General features: G+C 55.6%; 4 protein-coding genes across 4 annotated transcripts; 2 read left to right on the top strand and 2 right to left on the bottom strand.

The window, feature by feature from the left end:
- Positions 1–7,220: 7,220 nt before the first annotated feature.
- Positions 7,221–7,928, top strand: MFIFM68171_04349 (Glutamyl-tRNA synthetase; the record flags this gene model as incomplete). The annotated part of the gene is made up of 2 exons (XM_071059769.1): positions 7,221–7,435; positions 7,514–7,928. The coding sequence occupies 2 exons, from the start codon at positions 7,221–7,223 to the stop codon at positions 7,926–7,928; spliced, it is 630 nt and encodes a 209-aa protein (XP_070915870.1).
- A 245-nt stretch (positions 7,929–8,173) lies between these two features.
- On the top strand, positions 8,174–9,876 carry MFIFM68171_04348 (Cytochrome b2, mitochondrial; the record flags this gene model as incomplete). Its single annotated transcript, XM_071059768.1, has 2 exons — positions 8,174–9,608; positions 9,716–9,876. 2 exons carry the CDS (start codon positions 8,174–8,176, stop codon positions 9,874–9,876), a joined length of 1,596 nt encoding a protein of 531 aa, XP_070915869.1.
- A 366-nt stretch (positions 9,877–10,242) lies between these two features.
- On the bottom strand, positions 10,243–11,644 carry MFIFM68171_04347 (Carcinoembryonic antigen-related cell adhesion molecule 1; the record flags this gene model as incomplete). Its single annotated transcript, XM_071059767.1, has 3 exons — positions 10,243–11,125; positions 11,186–11,351; positions 11,404–11,644. 3 exons carry the CDS (start codon positions 11,642–11,644, stop codon positions 10,243–10,245), a joined length of 1,290 nt encoding a protein of 429 aa, XP_070915868.1.
- A 1,276-nt stretch (positions 11,645–12,920) lies between these two features.
- NUT1 (mediator complex subunit) lies at positions 12,921–16,542 on the bottom strand (the record flags this gene model as incomplete). Its single annotated transcript, XM_071059766.1, has 6 exons — positions 12,921–14,206; positions 14,262–14,802; positions 14,855–15,370; positions 15,424–15,486; positions 15,546–15,802; positions 15,858–16,542. The coding sequence occupies 6 exons, from the start codon at positions 16,540–16,542 to the stop codon at positions 12,921–12,923; spliced, it is 3,348 nt and encodes a 1,115-aa protein (XP_070915867.1).
- Positions 16,543–17,631: the final 1,089 nt, after the last annotated feature.

Genomic DNA, 17,631 nt, shown 5'->3' with positions numbered 1-17,631 from the left:
CTATTGTATGCATTACCCTCAAAACCCCGCCACAAGGTCCTTTTTATCCCGGACGCAGTCTATGGGTGTACATATCTAACTGGGAGTTGTGATTGACTTGGTTCAAGTTACTGCTGCTATTTACTACTCTTGGTATTTCAAAATTGTTGCTTACTAATTTTGGGCATCTTTCTGCTTCCGCTGTCTTCTTCCGTTTCTTTATCTTATCATCATGATACCCGGTACGTACGTTCAAAGCGGGCGACGGTGTCTCTTTTGTCTCCCTTTTTTTCCCCTTAGGGGGTGGGAGGGAGCCATGGCTTGGTTAGGTTGTGATGGGATTCATATAGTTCTTTTGGGTCGGCATGGATAGTATTAACTTCCTAAGGGGATGGTGCTGGGGCATTTTAGGCTGGGGATTGGAAGGATTAGTGAGCGGAGTGGTTGTTTGGGATGTAGTTTTGTTGTAGACTCTTTGTTGTTTTAATAGTTAGTATAAGGGTATGTCATGTTTGTTTTGGTCCAGGGCGGGGTAACGGAGCAAAGAGAATAACTTCAAATCTGTCCAGTTAGGCATGCATGGCATTCATGTTAGCGATCACCCTACTTGAGTTGTTCGGGTTGGGAAACTGTAACGGGCGATGAAGACAGATGTGGTGTGAGAGATGAATTTAGATATCTCTCTCTTTGTCAACCGAGCTCCTAACTTCTTTTGCGTACTAAGTAGTGCCCAGGTTTTCTCCTAACTCCTTCCCCTCGAGCCATGGTAAGTGTCTATCCTCGAAGGACTCCATGTAGTGATGTCGGTGAACGAAATTATTCCGTGTTAGATATGGATGTTTCAGGGTGTTAACATGAGTTGAGCTGGCGCAGAGGTCAGTAACAGTGGGGATGTTTGGTTCTGTGATAATATTGGGGATGAATGCATCGCGTTGGGACGGAGGTTTATTTGTGATACAGGAAAGAGAGAAAGCGAGAGACGTTCATGTTGTTAGTCTTGTTTAAGACATGCCCGCCCGACGTCTACGGTTTGGCCGGTCCGCCGCTCGGTAGCGTAGAGTCCTCAGACTTGTTTAGGGAGGTACTTGACGAAGAGGCGCTTCCGTTTGTTCTGCCGAAACGCCGGACTCTCTCAAGGAGTGGGCCAGCGTGCGGCAAGATTGGTCCTCCAGGGACGTTCCCAGACATGGAGTTCATAGCTGGAGAGTCCAGGGGCGCTACCCGTGGAGGCTTTATGCCTGTATACTCCCGGTATATCTTTAACGGCTCCATGGGAACCGGGGCAGCACCTGGAGCAGGAAGCTTGGTTAGCGCTTTCTCGCGTGTTATGATAGGTGGGAGCCGACTGCTCGGGTTTACAGCTGAGCCTTTGCTGGAGGGCGTTTTGTGAGAGAAGTTCGACATGGTGAAGCAGAGTGTTCAGCTACCAATTCTTTTATGTGTATGTCGGACTGGCGGTATTGCTGTATCGAGCCCGAGGGAAAGGCCAGTGCCTGTCGACGGGGGATAGTATCGTGGTTTAATACTCGGCTGGACCCTCCCTCTTCCTGATCGTAGATGGGGGGCCGTGATGTGCGTTTGGCAATTGACGGGCTAGTGGCAAAAAGGTCTTGAGCCGATAGGGCATGGAAAGGTAGGAGGATTGCAGGGTGGAAATGATTCATGCTGGTTGTTCATTCTTTGACATGAGAGATGGCCTCTGATGGGTGAACTGGAGATTTGGACGCTTCGTGCCTGCATAAGGCCCGGCGCACAAATTGAGATGAAAGGATGGGGGTCCTTTAAAGTTTCAAAGAGGTTATTCGCCAACAAGTCCCGACACGCCCCCAAAGTCCCCATTGCCAATAAGAGCAAACACATAGTAAAGAAGTTAGTAAGGCCAGCGCTATTTAAGAAGACGGTCCGTCGCCCCCTCCGACCAAGAACAAATAATTATACAACCTTTCAGAGACTGCTTGGCTTAGAAGTTCGTATCTGTCATCTCCTATATCCCCCAGCCTTTCGAAATGACTAAATCAAACCGCAGGCAGCCCGATGTCGCCGACATTCTCGAGTATCTGCCGAAATCCAAGCCAACGGACTGGGATCTCCGCCTTCCCACGGCTTGGGTGTGCGAGCTCTGCGGGCGCTGGAATAGGTGGGGTTCATGGCCCTGCGGTCAGCGGACCTGTCACGGTAAGCATACATATGAATCTCTGATTCGAAACAAATACGGCGTCGTTATTGGGAAAGGCCGACATCCATATGGAGTGGAAGAGGTACCCAAGCTGACGCTCGAGGGTGGGTCCTGGGAGCAGCATCGGGCCCTCTGGAATGGAATATTTATGCCAAATCTCCGTGATGAGCCGTTACCCCAATCTAGTCACTAGCTATCAATAAAACAAGACGCCGTTTTCGACTGGGATGTCTCGTGGTTCCTCTCTCCGTCGTTATTTGCTTAGGGTGATACTAGTAGAGCGCAGGATGAGAGAAGATGGCTGTATGGAACCTTCACGGCACTCCTAAAGTATACTTTTGTTATTATTATTCCGGGGATGCCTTTGCCATCTAATGCCGTGCTTGCAGATCAAGGCTGACATGCCGAGCGTACGGTGCAAAGCCACTGGATGAGGCTGCAGTGGAAGATGCATGTCATAATCGTTTCAAGGCCGGTGCCCAAATGACCCCAACCCAATGAAAATCAGATTGCGATTGCTGACCAAGGGTCAAGATAAAGAAAACAACGTGTTCTCTTTGTGTTTTAAAGCCGAGTCTTTTAGGAAGCTAGCCAGAGAACAGTATGCCCAAACAGCACACGCAGCACCAACCCTAACCCCGTTCCTAGACCTAGCCCCTGAAAAGTCAACAATGATCTCACCCGCCCTTGCGGGAAAAGATCCATCTTGATAATTTATTCCGTGATTTGATTTTTTCCGACGACTCCCCCTCCCCCTCCCCATAATCCTTCTTTTGGCCCTCATCCTCACGATGCTCCAATCTGAGATTAGCCCACTCCTGTTCATCTCTGGGTGGTAGTACTAGTAGAAACGTGCCACGGATGGGTATTCCCGGTTGCCTTACCTTAATAGAATCAATAACTGTTACTTCCCTAGAAAAGCTATCTTCAAAGTATAGCTGGATAGGTAGCTTTTCAGACGTCACGGTCGTTTGCTCACTTTCACTTGTGGCTTGCGGTGCCAAGGCTGAAACTCAGGACGCAGTCAGGCTAAGGTGTTTCGTGGTATTAAGCGTGATGGTAACCATACGTGTATTTTCCCAGGCACATCGAAAGCAGCGGCGGTGGTGGCAGGCTTTCTTGGATTCCTGCCCCTCTATATCTATTTCCCAGGTGCATGTCATCTTGTCGGGCTCGTCAATGTTTTTGCCCCTACATTGACAACAAACCCATATCTTAGCCTTTTCCTTGCCTTTCCCGGGCATTTTCCGTTGCTCTAGAGAGATGCTGGATATATGCGTTGTCGGTACTGCTCGTTTGCGTAGAGGGATGTTGAGTGAGAAAGAGTGTGACGAAGAGGGCTTCTGATTTATGGTTAAGAAAGGGATTTATACCAGTCAAAGCGGACAGGTGGCTGTATGCGGTGTCCTATGATCATCATATCAATGTCTCTCTTCGTGCGGTGTTTCCGTACCTGGGGCGTGAGGATGGAGGCAGGCCATGGTGTGGTAAAGCGCTGCTAATTGGGTTATTAACAACAAAGAAGCATCGTCAACTTTATCTTATATGGCTTTGCTGTTTATTGAACGCAATAGTTGAGCCACTGCTCTTGCAAGGAGTTCTAGTTTTATGGTCTAATAACGGGGAGAGGGGCTTTTCCAATACTCTGACATCTTGTCCTATCATTGGCACAGTCCGAAAAGCACTTTGATGTCCTTGTGCCACTCAACAAGATGCTACCTTGGCAGATACAACCTCGTTGTCTAATACAAGATCAATGCCAATGACCCATTCTCCGTGGGCGGTCAACCGTAACACGACTGTCCCAGCCAACCCATCACGAGCCGCGAGATTCATTGCATCCCGAATCACAACGAGAAACCCAAACCGAATGCTCCTGAGATACAGTTCAAAGGAGCAATCAGAAGTATATGCGCTAAGCTGACAACCCTCCTTAATCACCCAACCTCTTCCCCTTATCCTCACCTCCTTTCTTCCTCCCCCGTTCATTGTTCCCTTACTATCACATCCTCTCCTTAAGTATACCTCCCCCTTCTCTGTCAGCATAACCTCTTCTGCGAAATATCCCGCATGTCCAGCTCGCCAAAATAATACAGATACCCCCCAGACTCCTCCTCCTCATCCCGCCCTGTCTCAGGGAAAAGTACCCAATCTTCGACACCAGCCTCTGGCGCTGGGTTTGAACTCCCACTACTGCTCCGGCTCCTGCTGCTACTAACCGCACCCGGCCCCTCCTGGCCGGCGTCGGGCGGGCTTGGGCTACGTCTGCGGTCGTGAGTGCGGTCGACGTCACGACTACTAGGGCTGCTGGGGCTGGGGCTGGGGCTGCGGTTGGTGCTGGGAGCCCTGGAAGAGAGCCGGGCTTCGACTTCGGCGGCTGCTAGGTACGGTATGTACCCTGAAGAGGTCGCGATTGTTGACGGGGAGGAGGGGAGGAAGGGGTCGGTTGTGTGGGAGATGTCGGCGGGGATAGGCAGGTTGTTGGCGGCGGTAGTAGCGTTTGTTAGTTTTTCTAGGGCTGCGGTGGCTCGCTAGTTAGATACTCGTGGCAATATAGTCAGGGATTTGAAGGGGAAAGAGTACTAGGAGGCGGGGAGAGAAGGAGAGGGGTAGTACCTGTAGAACTGCCGGTTCGCGGACTGCAAGAGGGGCAGTGCCAGTGGTTGCAGATACTGCTGACCATGTTCTTGAATAAGGCCTTGAGTTCACCAGTGCAGCAGTGAGACTCGGCGGCGTTTACGGTTCCACATTGGCAGCAATCCCAGCCTCCGTGGAGGCTGCCGCTTCTGAGCCTACTGGTGGTGGTTTCTGGGTGGGATCCCGATGGCATTACTGCGGTGCAGTGCCGGAACGGTGGAATGGTGCGTACTCGTCTTGTACTTAGACTTCGGTTGGTGTGGGGAGACCAGTTGAACGGTAATCACTAGTAGTAGTGACACAGTTTGCCGGTGCCGTTGGACATTAGGAAAGCTCTGATGTGTGGTTGGAGGACAAGGGGATTTACAGATATGAAGTAGAGCCCGCGCTATATGTCTGTTTCGCGCTCGAGGTACCGTGTCTTTTCCAGCTTCGAAGCGACTCTGCCGTAAGCTGTCAGGGCTTCTACTTTGTCTTCCATCATGATATAAAAGAGGAGCTATTGCATACCGTCGGACAGGGTACAGTTTCTGTAACAAATGTGGTTGCACAATTTGCATGGCCCTCAAGCCCTCTATTTCCAGCTTATACTCAAGGGCGGCTCATCCGAGGGGAGCGGTTCTCTCCTTGAGCCGAAGGGCAACTGCTCGTACCTTCCTAAGCGGTTATTGTTCTGTTTATAGAAGGAGCTGCTTATATAACGAGCTGTTTAAGGGTTTTAAGCTAGTAGATGAATGTTTCATTACCGCTTAGTTGTATTAAACTGCTCCTTTGGCTGGGCTGGGATATATTCGCTCGAAAAATGAGCGGTTGTACGTTTCTGAGACTCGGCGTGGGACGGGTAAGCAGGAGCTGAAGAGGCACGGGTGCGGGCTGGCTTCTTTTAAGATGAGCTCCAACTCATCGCGGTTCTCATTGTCGCTTGAGTCGTTCCGGAAGTGGATGCCAATAATGCTATATTGGCAGCCGCAAGGGTGCTTGTACATGATTATTTTGTACAAAGCGACAGAAGTGAGAGGCGGGTGGCAACAGTGATAATACTGGGCAATGGGGATGGTTAGTATGGATAGTTGTCCAAGTCACCGAGGCCAGTTCCAAGCGTGAAACGGGTTACTCATGTCGCCGATCTTGGACGATTAGAGCCGAAGCTCCCATTCCTCACGAATGCTGGCCCATTGGATTCCCCAGGTGAGGTGGCTTGGGGCAGGCATGAACGAAGCGGTCATATCTATGTTCAACACTACTTACGTGATGAATGAGAGGGAAACTTAGCGTCCATCATCGGCTATACGGCCACCATCCTAACACCCCTATGCAGTGGTAGCTCTTGTATGCCACTTGGACAGTACTCGATTCTCCTGTCCGGGAGAGCGGGTGCCGCATTTGGCTCGGTAGGCCCTATATATTCGCAGGAGAGGTTATTCCATTGTACTTTTAGGATTTGCAGCATGTCCATCTGTGGCCATCGTATTTGCAGAGACTGAAACCACAGCGTTCGTCTGCGGAAGCGGCTTCTTCGCGGCCGGCGGTGAAGCCGTGGTAGAGGACAATATCGCTCTTGGACAAGTCGATTCCGGACTAGCTCGCCTTGTTATGCCCACATGCATAAATGGTGTGCGTGAGGTGGCGCATTCTGTTGAGATACCCTTGCGAAGCAGTTTGAAGCAGGGGAGAGGATTTGGTGGGTGACGGATGGTCCTAATACTCTGGATACTGGCGACTTGTGGTCTGTAGGTAAGTAACTGCCGTCAGTCAAGCATATAGCCTCGAGGGAAGCGATATGGCTTCGATTCTACCGCATCCGCGATGTTCAGAGTGCAAGGACAAGCATCTGCTGACCGAGAGGACATGTTGAGGACCTGCTGCCGACAGGTAGCGTCCTAATTATTCCTTGCCAGTGACCGAATCCCTCCTCGTCTACAGGTTACAACAAGCCAAGGCCCGTAGCGGACTGCCCAAAACAATAATGACCACAGGGCGCACAGCTTTTGGCCTAGCAAACAGATTCCGTGTCAGAGACTCCTCAAGGGGCTGAAGAAAACGCAAACGGAGCCTGCAACTACGTCTGCTTCCACTCGCAAACCTCGGGGCCGCCACTGCATTAACGTATAATTTTGATGGTGCTTAGTGATACTCGATGATGCGCTTTTGGCTGCGCTGACCTCCTGACTGATGAGTTTTGGTCTTTGCCCCAAGGGTCTTGACGCAACGCTGGGGACCACTGGAGCTTAGTACTAACTCGGTGCTAGAGTCGACGTTAGCTGTCCGCAGAGCCGCATTCTCCCCCTGACATGATTCGGCTGCCAACCTGCCTGCTGACTCAGCCAAAGAAACGGGGAATCTTGTGGTTCTCTCTCTCTCTCTTATCTCTCACAAAAGCCCATCACTCACAGATTACCCGTCTCACTAACAGCAAAGCAAGCCCAACATGGATTCGTTCGAGTCTCTCGCGCCCAACTACGCCGCCGCTGTCAAACTTATCGACGAGGCACACGCCCAGGACCCCAACACGATCCCCGGCGACAATGGCCCCGTCCCGTACGAGCTTTACTACGCCCAGAAAATGACTCGCTGGCTGGCCAAGCGCAAGCCCGACGCCTCGCCCGCGCTGCAACTCGCCTGCCGGGCACAGCACTTTCGCCGGTAGGTCTTGTCCTGATCTTATCCAGCGGCTGAGCCATAAGTACCCTATGCAGCAATTCTCACCCCTCTGTCTCTCAGCTGGGAACTCCCCCGGTCCAGCTACCCCATGACGCGCGCGGGCTACCTGACGTGGCGCGGGAAGCAGAAGAGCGTGGCTGCGACGCAGGTCGCCGAGCTGCTGTCCTCTTCGCCCTCAATCCAGCCGCCGCTGGCGCAGGACGAGATTGAGCGGGTAGCGGCGCTGGTGCGCAAGGAGAACCTCAAGGGGGATGACGAGACGCAGGTGCTCGAGGATGTCGCCTGTCTGGTATTCTTGGATGATCAGTTTGATGCATTTGAGAAAAGGTCCGATATGGACGAGGAGAAGATGGTGGGCATTTTGAGAAAAACGTGGGCCAAGATGAGCAACGAAGGACAACAATTGGCACTGGGGATGCAGTTGAGCGAGCGGGCGATAACGCTGATCCAAAAAGCGTTGGCGGAGTCGAGTTGACGAAGTGGATGAGAAGATCCGGTTGGTGTCGATCTCAGGGCCGGTGTCGTGCCAGGTCTCGGTGCATTGTCAACCGAGTTGCCACATCCGTCGGCGCGCTCCGGGTTGCTCTGCCGAGACCGCCGGGCCCGATAAAGAACCCCGAGTAGACGGGACCTCGGTTTTCCGAGATGCACCAGCCGGTCTAGTATTCTTTTATTGTCTCGTGCTTGATTGTCTTTCGTCCTTCGTTTTTTTTCCGCAAAATGTCGCCAACAATACACCCCGTCGAGCTCTCCAAGCACAATACGCTCGCCTCCCTCTGGATCGCTGTCAACGGCGTGGTCTACGATTTTACCGAGTTTGCCCCAACCCATCCCGGCGGCTTGTCCGTCTTACTTCAATACGCCGGCCAAGATGCTACAGCGGCGTACAACGCCGTCCACTCAGCCTCCCTCATCAAGGCCATCCTCCCCGCTTCCAAGCACCTTGGCCGTTTGCCACAGCCTTCTTCTCCAGAGCCCCCAGCTAAACCGGCCAAACCGGCCAACCAAACCAAACCCCCTTTATCCTCAATGATTTCTTCCCACGATTTTGTACAAGGCGCGCACTCCTTCCTCCCGGCCAAGACGCTCGCCTTCATCTCGTCAGCTGCCACCGATTGCCACACGCACCGCCGCAATAACAGCACCTACGCCGAGATTACCCTCCGTCCGCGGGTTCTCGTCGACGTGTCCGCCACAGTATCCCTCGCAACCACCATGCTCGGCCAGTCCGTCGCCTCACCGATCTACGTGGCGCCCACGTCCCTGGGCAAGACGGTCCATCCCGAGGGCGAGAAGGAGATCGCGCGAGCCTGCCGAAAACTGGGCGGCATCGCTCAGGTAGTCAGCACCAGCGCGAGCTTCTCGGTCGACGACGTGGTTTCCGCTTGGAAGGAGGAGGACGGCGGTAGCAGCAGCACCACCGCTGCCGCCGCCGCCGTCCCCGCCAGCAGTTCTCCCCCCGTCTTCCTCCAGCTCTACGTCGACAAGCAGCGCGCCAACACCGTCCGCCTCCTCACCTCCCCCACCATCCGCTCCAACATCAAAGGCGTCTTCCTAACCGTGGACGCGCCCGTGCCAGGGAAGCGCGAGGCCGACGAGCGCGTCCCGACCCATGCCTCCCCCTCCTCCTCCTCCTCCGCCTCCTTATCCCCCTCATCCTTATCATCAGAAGCAGCAGCGCCAGTAGTGCCGGTGACAACGCCGATGGCGCCGCCAACGAGTCCGACGGCGGACAGCAGCGGGGCGGCGCTGGGGCGGCTGATGGCGTCGTACATCTCGGCGTCGCTGACGTGGGGGGAGACGCTGCCGTGGCTGCGGTCGCTGCTGCCGCGGGGGGTGCCGACGGTGGTCAAGGGGATCCAGACGGCGGCGGACGCGGTGCGCGCGGTGCGGGGCGGGGCCGCCGCCATCGTGCTGTCCAACCACGGCGGGCGCAGCCTCGACACGTCGCCCGCCCCCGTCCTCGTGCTCCTCGAGCTCCAGCGCTGCTGCCCGGACGTGTTCTCACGCGCCGAGGTGTACGTCGACGGCGGCGTGGCCAGGGGCACCGACGCCTTCAAGGCCCTCTGCCTCGGCGCGCGCGCGGTGGGCGTCGGCAGGGGCGTGATGTACGCGCTCGGCTGGGGCGAGGAGGGCGTGCGGAGATATTTGCAGAGTGAGTGCTGGTTGATCTCTGCTTCTATTCCTGTTTCGGTTTTGTTTTGTTTTGTTCTGTTCTGTTCTGGGGAATGGCTATGCTAATCAACGCCCGACACTGGCTAGTACTGAATGATGAGCTGGTGACGACCATGAAGATGTGCGGGGTTACGAGGCTGGAGGACTTGCACCCGGGCCTGGTGAACACTAGGGCGGTGGATCACTTGGTTCCTGAGGCGCTTGAAGAAGACCACCCTTATGCGAAGTGGCGGAGGGGGAAGCTTTGAGCGTGTTGACACCCCGAACGTGGCTGCGGGATGGGGTTCGAGTACAGGTCGCGGACACGACACGATATCGAGACGGTTTGGGACCCGCGTGGGAAATCAACGCGTCAAATTGCCTGCAAACAAATGCTATGTACAGTAACGCCAGCAGGCCAGTTTATTTGTTACCAAAGAGTCAATCCATCCATGCGTGTGAATACCTCACGCTTCGTTTCCCTCTTCTATGCCGTCCATAGCCATGAAACTGACTATCCAAAAGCCGTGAAACCGGACAGATAAATATGTACTCAGAAGATACGATAATGCTCAAGCGGAGGGTAAATATCCAATCTCCCCAGCCCTCCTCACTCGGCCTACCAGAGTAGGTCCTCAACCTTGCAACTCCCTAACCTCGCCGTCTCCCCTCTCCAGGGGCAGCTCAATAGCCTGCGGATAACCCCCACCATATCCACCCTGCTGCTGGCCCGGCGCCGGCACCGGCATCTTCTGATGCTGATGCTGATGAAACCCTTGGTGAAACTGCTGTCCGGGCTGTGGCTGCGACGGCGGTACACCCCCATAGCCCTGATACATCTGCTGCGGAGGGGGCGGCGAGGGCGAGCCTCCCTCGCTCATCGGATAGCCGGCACTCGGCGGCGGCGGGCTGTGCGGCGGCGAGAAGCTCGTCATAGTTGGGCTGCTGGCGGCAATGCTGTACTGCCCCGAGGCGACCTTGTTGGGGCCGTAGTAGCCCTGCACCGGGACCTGGGTCATCTGGGACATGCGCGGATCCATTGGCGACGGCGCGGGCGCGGGCGCGGGCGGAGGGGGTTGGTGAGGGGACTGTTGCTGGACGGCGGCGATGGCGGCAGCTTCGGCGGCCTTCTTTCTCTCATTGTTGTTGTGTCGGATGAGCGCCCAGGTGCCGAGGATGATTAGCGCGATGGCAGCGAGGCCGCCTACCACGCCACCAACGATGGCGCCGATCGGCATGTTGGAAGAGGGGGACGAAGAGGAAGAGGAAGAATCCTGTACTGGAGGCGGGAGGTCAGAGCTGGTGGGCGCGGTGCTGCTGCTGCCGGAGTCGGTGGTTGAGTCGGAGTTGAAGCTGGTTGATGAAGTGCTTGTGTCTGATGAAATATCCATGGTAGTAGTAGGTGTTAACCAGACTTTGCCGGTGCCGGCGGCGACGGCACACCCTAATACCGTGTACCCTATCATGACATCGTCTTGGTACTTGTGCGTGATGCAGTGGGGGTATCGTTCTTGACCGCTGTGACGTGTTAGCCAGGTGCGGAGGGCGGCTGGAGGGGCTTCGGAGACGAAGACATACCACCACAGCGTGTAGCCGTTGTCGGTTGAGAAAAGCTCGCTGTCGGTCGAGTCAAAGCAGGTTGTCCAGATGGGGCAGTCGGTCATGCCATCGTCACAACACCCGATATGGGAGTTGTACTCGTTGTACACACAGCGTGCAGACGTAGCACAGTACAGCGGAGAGGCTACGCCATGTTAGAGACCTTTCCTACGGACCTGAGGCTGAGCTAAACTTACTAAAATCACCCGTAATATACGCGCAGGTATTGTCAGTCGAATCCCGAGCGAGCAGTTCCCTGGGAACAGGCATCCGCGGCGCAGGTGTCGGAATCAGAGGTTCTGAGCCCAACGAGAGCATGTAGGCCAGTGTCTCCCGTGGAGGCTCCCATCTGGGCTCCTTGTTGCTCCATTTTAAAGCCTTTCCGCCGACGAGACCAAGAGCGCAGCCCAAGGCTACGCAGCCAAAGACGTTCCTCATAGCTCAGAGGCGGGTGCTAAACCCCGTTTACCGTACTTGTACAGTGCAGGGTCAACAGAAATGAGAAACGAATGGTTCAATATATACCAGGCGTCGAGGAACAAGGATACACTGAGTGAGAATTGTACGTGTACGAGAGACGAACGGGAACCTGGCACCCGGCGCGCTGGAGCGGAGAGGATCTGCTTTTTGACCGCTGGCAGGCTCATGAGGCTCCGTGGTCCTCGGCCCCTCCAGGCCATGAGCTGAACACTGGGCTCAAATATTGATGGGACGAACCGGTGCCCCATTGGCCGACATGGAGATCCTCACGCCAGCTTGCGGGGAAGTACTCGCAGCGTGGCTTGGAGGCCAGAACCATCCGGCTTCTCGTCACGTAGTACGAAACTGCGAACGGCTTCCGGCAGCAGAGCCGGGCTGATGCCGTGGCGCCCGCAAAGACCACGGTGTCGCGCGCAATTCCCCATTCTCTCCTCGTTTGCCGTTGGCCGTCTCGACGCACATCATGATCCGGGGCAGACATTTGCTCGACGGTGCCGATCAGCCGTAAGCCGGGATCCGGCCATGGATAGAAAACAAGGGACCGGCGAGTGGGATTATCGAGGCGTTAAGCCCAACCCGGAGAGCAAAGGACGGCTAAGGTCTTGGCGCTAACCGCACAGCCTGTCGCAGTCGATCGCAGTGGCTTGTGTCTCCATCCGCCTTTGTGAGTCGGGCAGTTTTGGTGGCCGCTTGCGGGCGCAGGGTCCAAAGACCGGCATCGTTGTCGCACTGGGGCGGATTCGGTTGATGTACGTATACGGATACACTATGTTGGACACGGCATCTGGAAAGTCGGTTCACTACACGTTAATTGCCCTGTGAGCAGAAAATGATAGAATGCACCCCCTGTGAGCTGCGCAATACTTGATTGTGTTAGGCCAGCAATGCCATTGGGCGGCCAGCACAGCAACGCCACGACCCAGTTCGGGTGCTACACACACACTCACACACACACACACACATAAATCCCGAGGACTGCTAGATTGGGCTTTCAGCCCGTGCCACTTCTTGCAGCTTTGACCTTATAAGTCGTCCCGGGAAGACGGGTTGGATGCGGGCCCGTGGCAACCTTGGACTGCGACCCCAGCCGCATCATCCATCTTGGCATCACCGTTACAAAACCTGGATGCTTCCGTTGCAGGTTACCCAAGATACTTAACAATACAACTTGTGCGCACAACACGTCAATGCTGCGTACAGAAGCTAGCTACTTGGCTTCCCAACCATACGTGCATCAACTCATATCCATGTCCCACGCCCCAAAGTCGGCCCCGAAATCGCTCGCCCCTGACAATCCCCCAAAGATCTCGTCCCCGCTGAGATCCAAACCCCCTCCCACCGCCGAACCCGTCGCGCTCCCTAGACCGCTCAAGTCAACCCCGGAGCCATCCAGCCCAGCCGTATCCAGCGACATGGCATCCACGACTGAATCGCCGGCCGCGCCCGTCGCCACCGCCGCCGCGATCGCATCCCCCAGCGCATCGCCGCCGACCCCCAGCCCGCCGAGCCCGTCACCATGCAACATGGCCGCGGCCGCCGACGGGGGCGGCACCGCCATCTGCGCCTCCACCCTCCGGTAGAGCCTCACCACCGTCTCCGCCATGACCCCATCGGCCTTTTGTATCCGCCGCCAGTCCTCCGCCTCCATCTTGAGCGCCTCGCGGAGCGTGATGCGCCTCTGTTGCGGCGGGCCGCCGCCGCCACTGCCGCCATCACCACCACCACCAGCAGTATTATCATCCGAGACGGATCCGCCAGCACCGGCGGCAAGCGACGCGTCATTGGTCACGTCGGGCGCGCACACCACGGCCGTGACCACGTCGTATGCGACGCCCACCGCCTGCGAGCTACTACTAGTAGCAGCGGTGTCGGCCAGGGACCGGAGCTCGTCGAGGAGGATGGCCAGGAGGCGCCTGGCGCCGAGCGTCTTGAGCGCGACGAGCGTCTGACGGTGCGTGTACGTCGCCGGCATGCCGTTCAGGGGCGGGTGCTGCGCCCACTGGACGAGGGACTGAATCGTGTGGCGGACAGCGGCGGCGAGGCCGCCGTGGGCGACAATCGCCGTGTTGGTGGTCGTGGTGGCGGGGCTGCCGTTCGCCGCGGCGACCGCCACTGCTGATGCTGCTGATGCTGCTGCTGCTGCTGCCGCCGCCGCCGCCGTGTTTGTGATGTTTGCGTTGGGCGTGCTGGTCCACGACTCGAGCTCGTTGTGATCCGCGCCGCCTGTTCGGCGCGAGAGTATGAGGTTCTCCTGGATGGCCCGGAGAAGGGGCTCGACCTCCTGGCATTTTGGGTCCTGACGCTGGTAGGATCGTAAAGCGTGTTCGAGTGGCCTGGCCACGATGTTGAGAACCGACGAGAGCATGGCCGACGCTTCGTTGGAAATGGATGTTGGCCGCAGGATCAGCTGCAGGATCTTGATGATGGCGCCCTGCACTTGGGACCCACCTGCCCACAGTTGGTTCGACAAGTACAGGATTGCCGGCACCAGGGACGGCAGCAAGAGAACATCAACCAGGTCTATCATCGGCGTTGATCAGCATCCTCGTCGCAACGCACGAGTCTGGAAACTTACACTCAAGGCCGCCCTTTAACATTTCGTCAGTCATGATCCTTGCGCTTAGCGCGAGGACAATTTGGTGGAACAGAGTAGGTACGAGCATATAAAAATCCTGGGGAGGACACGAGGACATGAGCTCATCCCCGAGGCCGGCGGCCTCGGACCCAAAAAGCCCCTGGATCCAGCCGTTCAGGTGAGACTTTTGTTGCTCGTTCAGGTCCTCCAGAGGTCGGCAGAGATCGCCTCCGCTCAAAAGCTTTCCTACGAACGAGTCTGGAGAGCGAATGCCCAAGTCCGCAGGCGAGAGGCCGTACCGGTAGGCGAAAACTAGTAGGAGGAGCAGTATGGACCCAAACTCCTCGTACACAGGCTGGTATTCGCCCTGGTCCTCCTCATATCCGCCCCAGTTGTCGAGAAGCTCGCACAGCGGATGCAAAATCTTTTGCGGTTTGTCAAATAGGAGAAGGACGTCTAAAGACAGGGGCTTGCCGGCCAGCTGACCACACAGCTGCTTGAGCGTCATGGTCTCTTTGTTCCGGCAGAGGCTTCCGATCACCTATAGGCAGTGTTAGCATCTTTGTTGAGGCCGCTGTATCCGAGCCACATGCCTCAATGACAGCCTGGGCGGCAGCGCCCACGTTCCCATTCATGTTATCCAACTCTCCGATCAACTTCTGCGTCCTATCCACGTCTTGGAGGCATGATTGGACTAGGATATCTTTCACATAGCGGCCCTCGTCTGGCAGGGACTGGTATGTGATATCTCCTAAGAGATTCTCTATTGCCCTCTGGGAGAGCAGACCGTGGAGCTGGCAGGCGAAGCAAAAGTCTTGGCGGACCGAATCGTGGAATGAAGAATTTGTATTGGTCATCTCGAACATGCCAGAAAGTGTCGGGAAAACGTTGGTGTCGACCTGGCCCAACGCTTCTGTGATGCACATCTCGGGATTGAAAGGATACATTGGCGAAGAAGCTGCTAGCGAGACTAGGATTAGAGGGACTTTGTTGACTACAAAAGACTTAAGCAGATGACCAGTCTTTGGGCCCTCGTTGCGGAACACGGCGTTTGCGAGCATGTCAAAGGACGCCAATATAAGCTGTACGGCTGTCGACTGAATGTCTCCCTAGATTCCGCGTTAGCGGCGGGCTCTCGGCATCCTCAGCTCAGGAAACGAACCTGATATCTATTGTGTAGATATGTAAACAAGGCTACATCGTCGATAATGGGCCGCCCTACAAGCTGACGCGCGTTAGCATCGAGATACCCGAGCCCAGCAGGCGAAAAAAAAATATACTTACTGAAGCGCTTAGATATATATATAATCCGGCTCTCGAGTTGACCAGCGGCACCTCGGGAACCTGGAAGCTGTCCAGGCCCAGTAGATTGTCCATGTAGCTGTTCATCTCGGACACGGCGGCGTCTTTCTTATCAACGGGCAGAAATTTGGCGAGAGTCTGGGTTCGGAACAGCTCCAGTTGCCCGGCCACGTCGGCTGACACCTGCATTACCAAAGGCATGAAGCGTTCCAGGCTTTCCGAAAGCGCTTTGCAGACGCCTGCCGTGGCTGTCAGCAGTGGCTCAACAAAGCGCACCAACGAGGTGTTCCGTACCCTTGAAGCTCGGCCGGCTGAGCCTGGAGAGGACCACCTGATCCTGACTGAAGGCAAATAAAAATAGTATGAAGGCATTTCGCGACCTCTCGGTTTCGTCCTTGACCTGCAGCCCGTGTATGGAGCCAAACATGTCCCTTGAGACGGCCGCCGCAGCCTCGGTATACAAGGCCATCCATTTGGGCAACACGCTAGCCACGTCGAGGACATTCTTGCTAGTCTCTATCTCGGTTCCCTGATCCACAGCTTTCGCAAGGCGCAGGAGCCATGTCTCCTCGAATTCGTACGAGTTCGTCCAGCGGACAACCTTCCTCGGTTTCTGCGGGCCACCATCGTGCTCCTTGTTGGCAGCGTCACTAGCCAAGGCGGCGGATTGCGCGCGCGTGTGTGCCGTCGAGTACTTGTATAGCGCCGCCAGCACGGCGGCGGTGTTTACACGACGATGCGTTTTGAGCTCCTGCAGGTACGCCCGCTTCAGTGCGTCCGGTGAGTCTTTGAAGTACGGCGTCGGGCGTAGGAGTAGGTCGGCAATGAGCGCGGGCGGGAGCGGATGCTTTGTGTAGAGAATCTGCGCATATTCGGCGAAGCGTCCGGAATCTAGTCGGCGCTTTTCAGCGAGGGCCAGGAACTTGGACCATTCCGCTACGGAGGTAGGCAAGCGTGCGGTTGGTGCGCGCGTCTCCATGATCGTCACATCGATGGTATAATTGCTACCCGGTCGTCGCCTTGATGGAAAACGGTGTGTGTGCAAGGCGGGGCTATCCGTTATATAGTTGTAGTGTCAAGGTTCTGGGGAACCTTGTAGACTCTATTTTAGCAGAGCGCTGATGTAATAAAAGTTGGAGCTCTGGTCGGGAGCAGCCGAGTTGGAATGGGGTGTCTTTTGGGGAGAGCAAGGGTAGCTGCAAGGGGTTTGGGGGACCCACCCCACCTAACCGGACGATCTCCATTCAGGTCGTCGAAACCCGGCGTGACGCTCACGACTAATTAGTCTTCGACCGCCTGCACCAAAGGATTTCCCTTTCACCCAGTGCCTGAGGGATCGGGACTCACTGTCTCCCCACATGTAGATTTTGTTATCAAGACTGTGCAGTCCCATGTGTGCTCCGTGTTAGGCGCTACTAGTGACAGAAATACTAGCTAGTGCCCTGGCCGCCTCCGGCGAGATGTAATCGTAATGATGTCTGCAGTAAAACGGATGACGCCTTTCTGATTTTGGCTGTTATCGCTTATGGCTTCGGGAACTGAGGGAGAAGCTAGAGACGAGGCCGTGGCCACGACACCGTAACCGGCCCCAAGAAAGGCCTTCCGTTCTGCTTGGGCCCGGCTCCGGCGAAACGGCCACGCTTCTGATGCTATCCTGCGGCGCCAGCTTAGCACATTTGGTTCGTGCCTCCCACTACAAGAGTGCCGCTTCTGGTAATGACCGTGTTATTGACCATCCTAGTTCCAGAAGCACTCACAAAAGTTATCCTTTTCTAGCACGCTTGGCGTTAAGATGGCCTGCTGGATGCATACCGATTCTAGAAAGATATATGGTCCCAGTTATACTGCGTCGCATTTTCCTGGTGTATAAGCTGTCGGGATCGCTTGATAGCTTCGAGAGAAGAATACACGGTAGATCCGAGACGGCTGTCAAGTTGCCTTGGTGCAAAGCAAAGCGAGTTGCGTACCAAGGTACTACTAGTGTCGGTAAGTGGTCTGCCAAAGTCGAAGGTGCGAGTAAAGTTTTAGGAAACCAGGTTCATATACTTTGCTAAAGGTTCCGTGTGTC

The sequence above is a fragment of the Madurella fahalii genome (assembly GCF_045866475.1).
Source record: "Madurella fahalii IFM 68171 DNA, scaffold_2, whole genome shotgun sequence".
NCBI lineage: Eukaryota > Fungi > Ascomycota > Sordariomycetes > Sordariales > Madurella > Madurella fahalii.
This window is presented reverse-complemented; position numbering and strand designations above follow the sequence as displayed.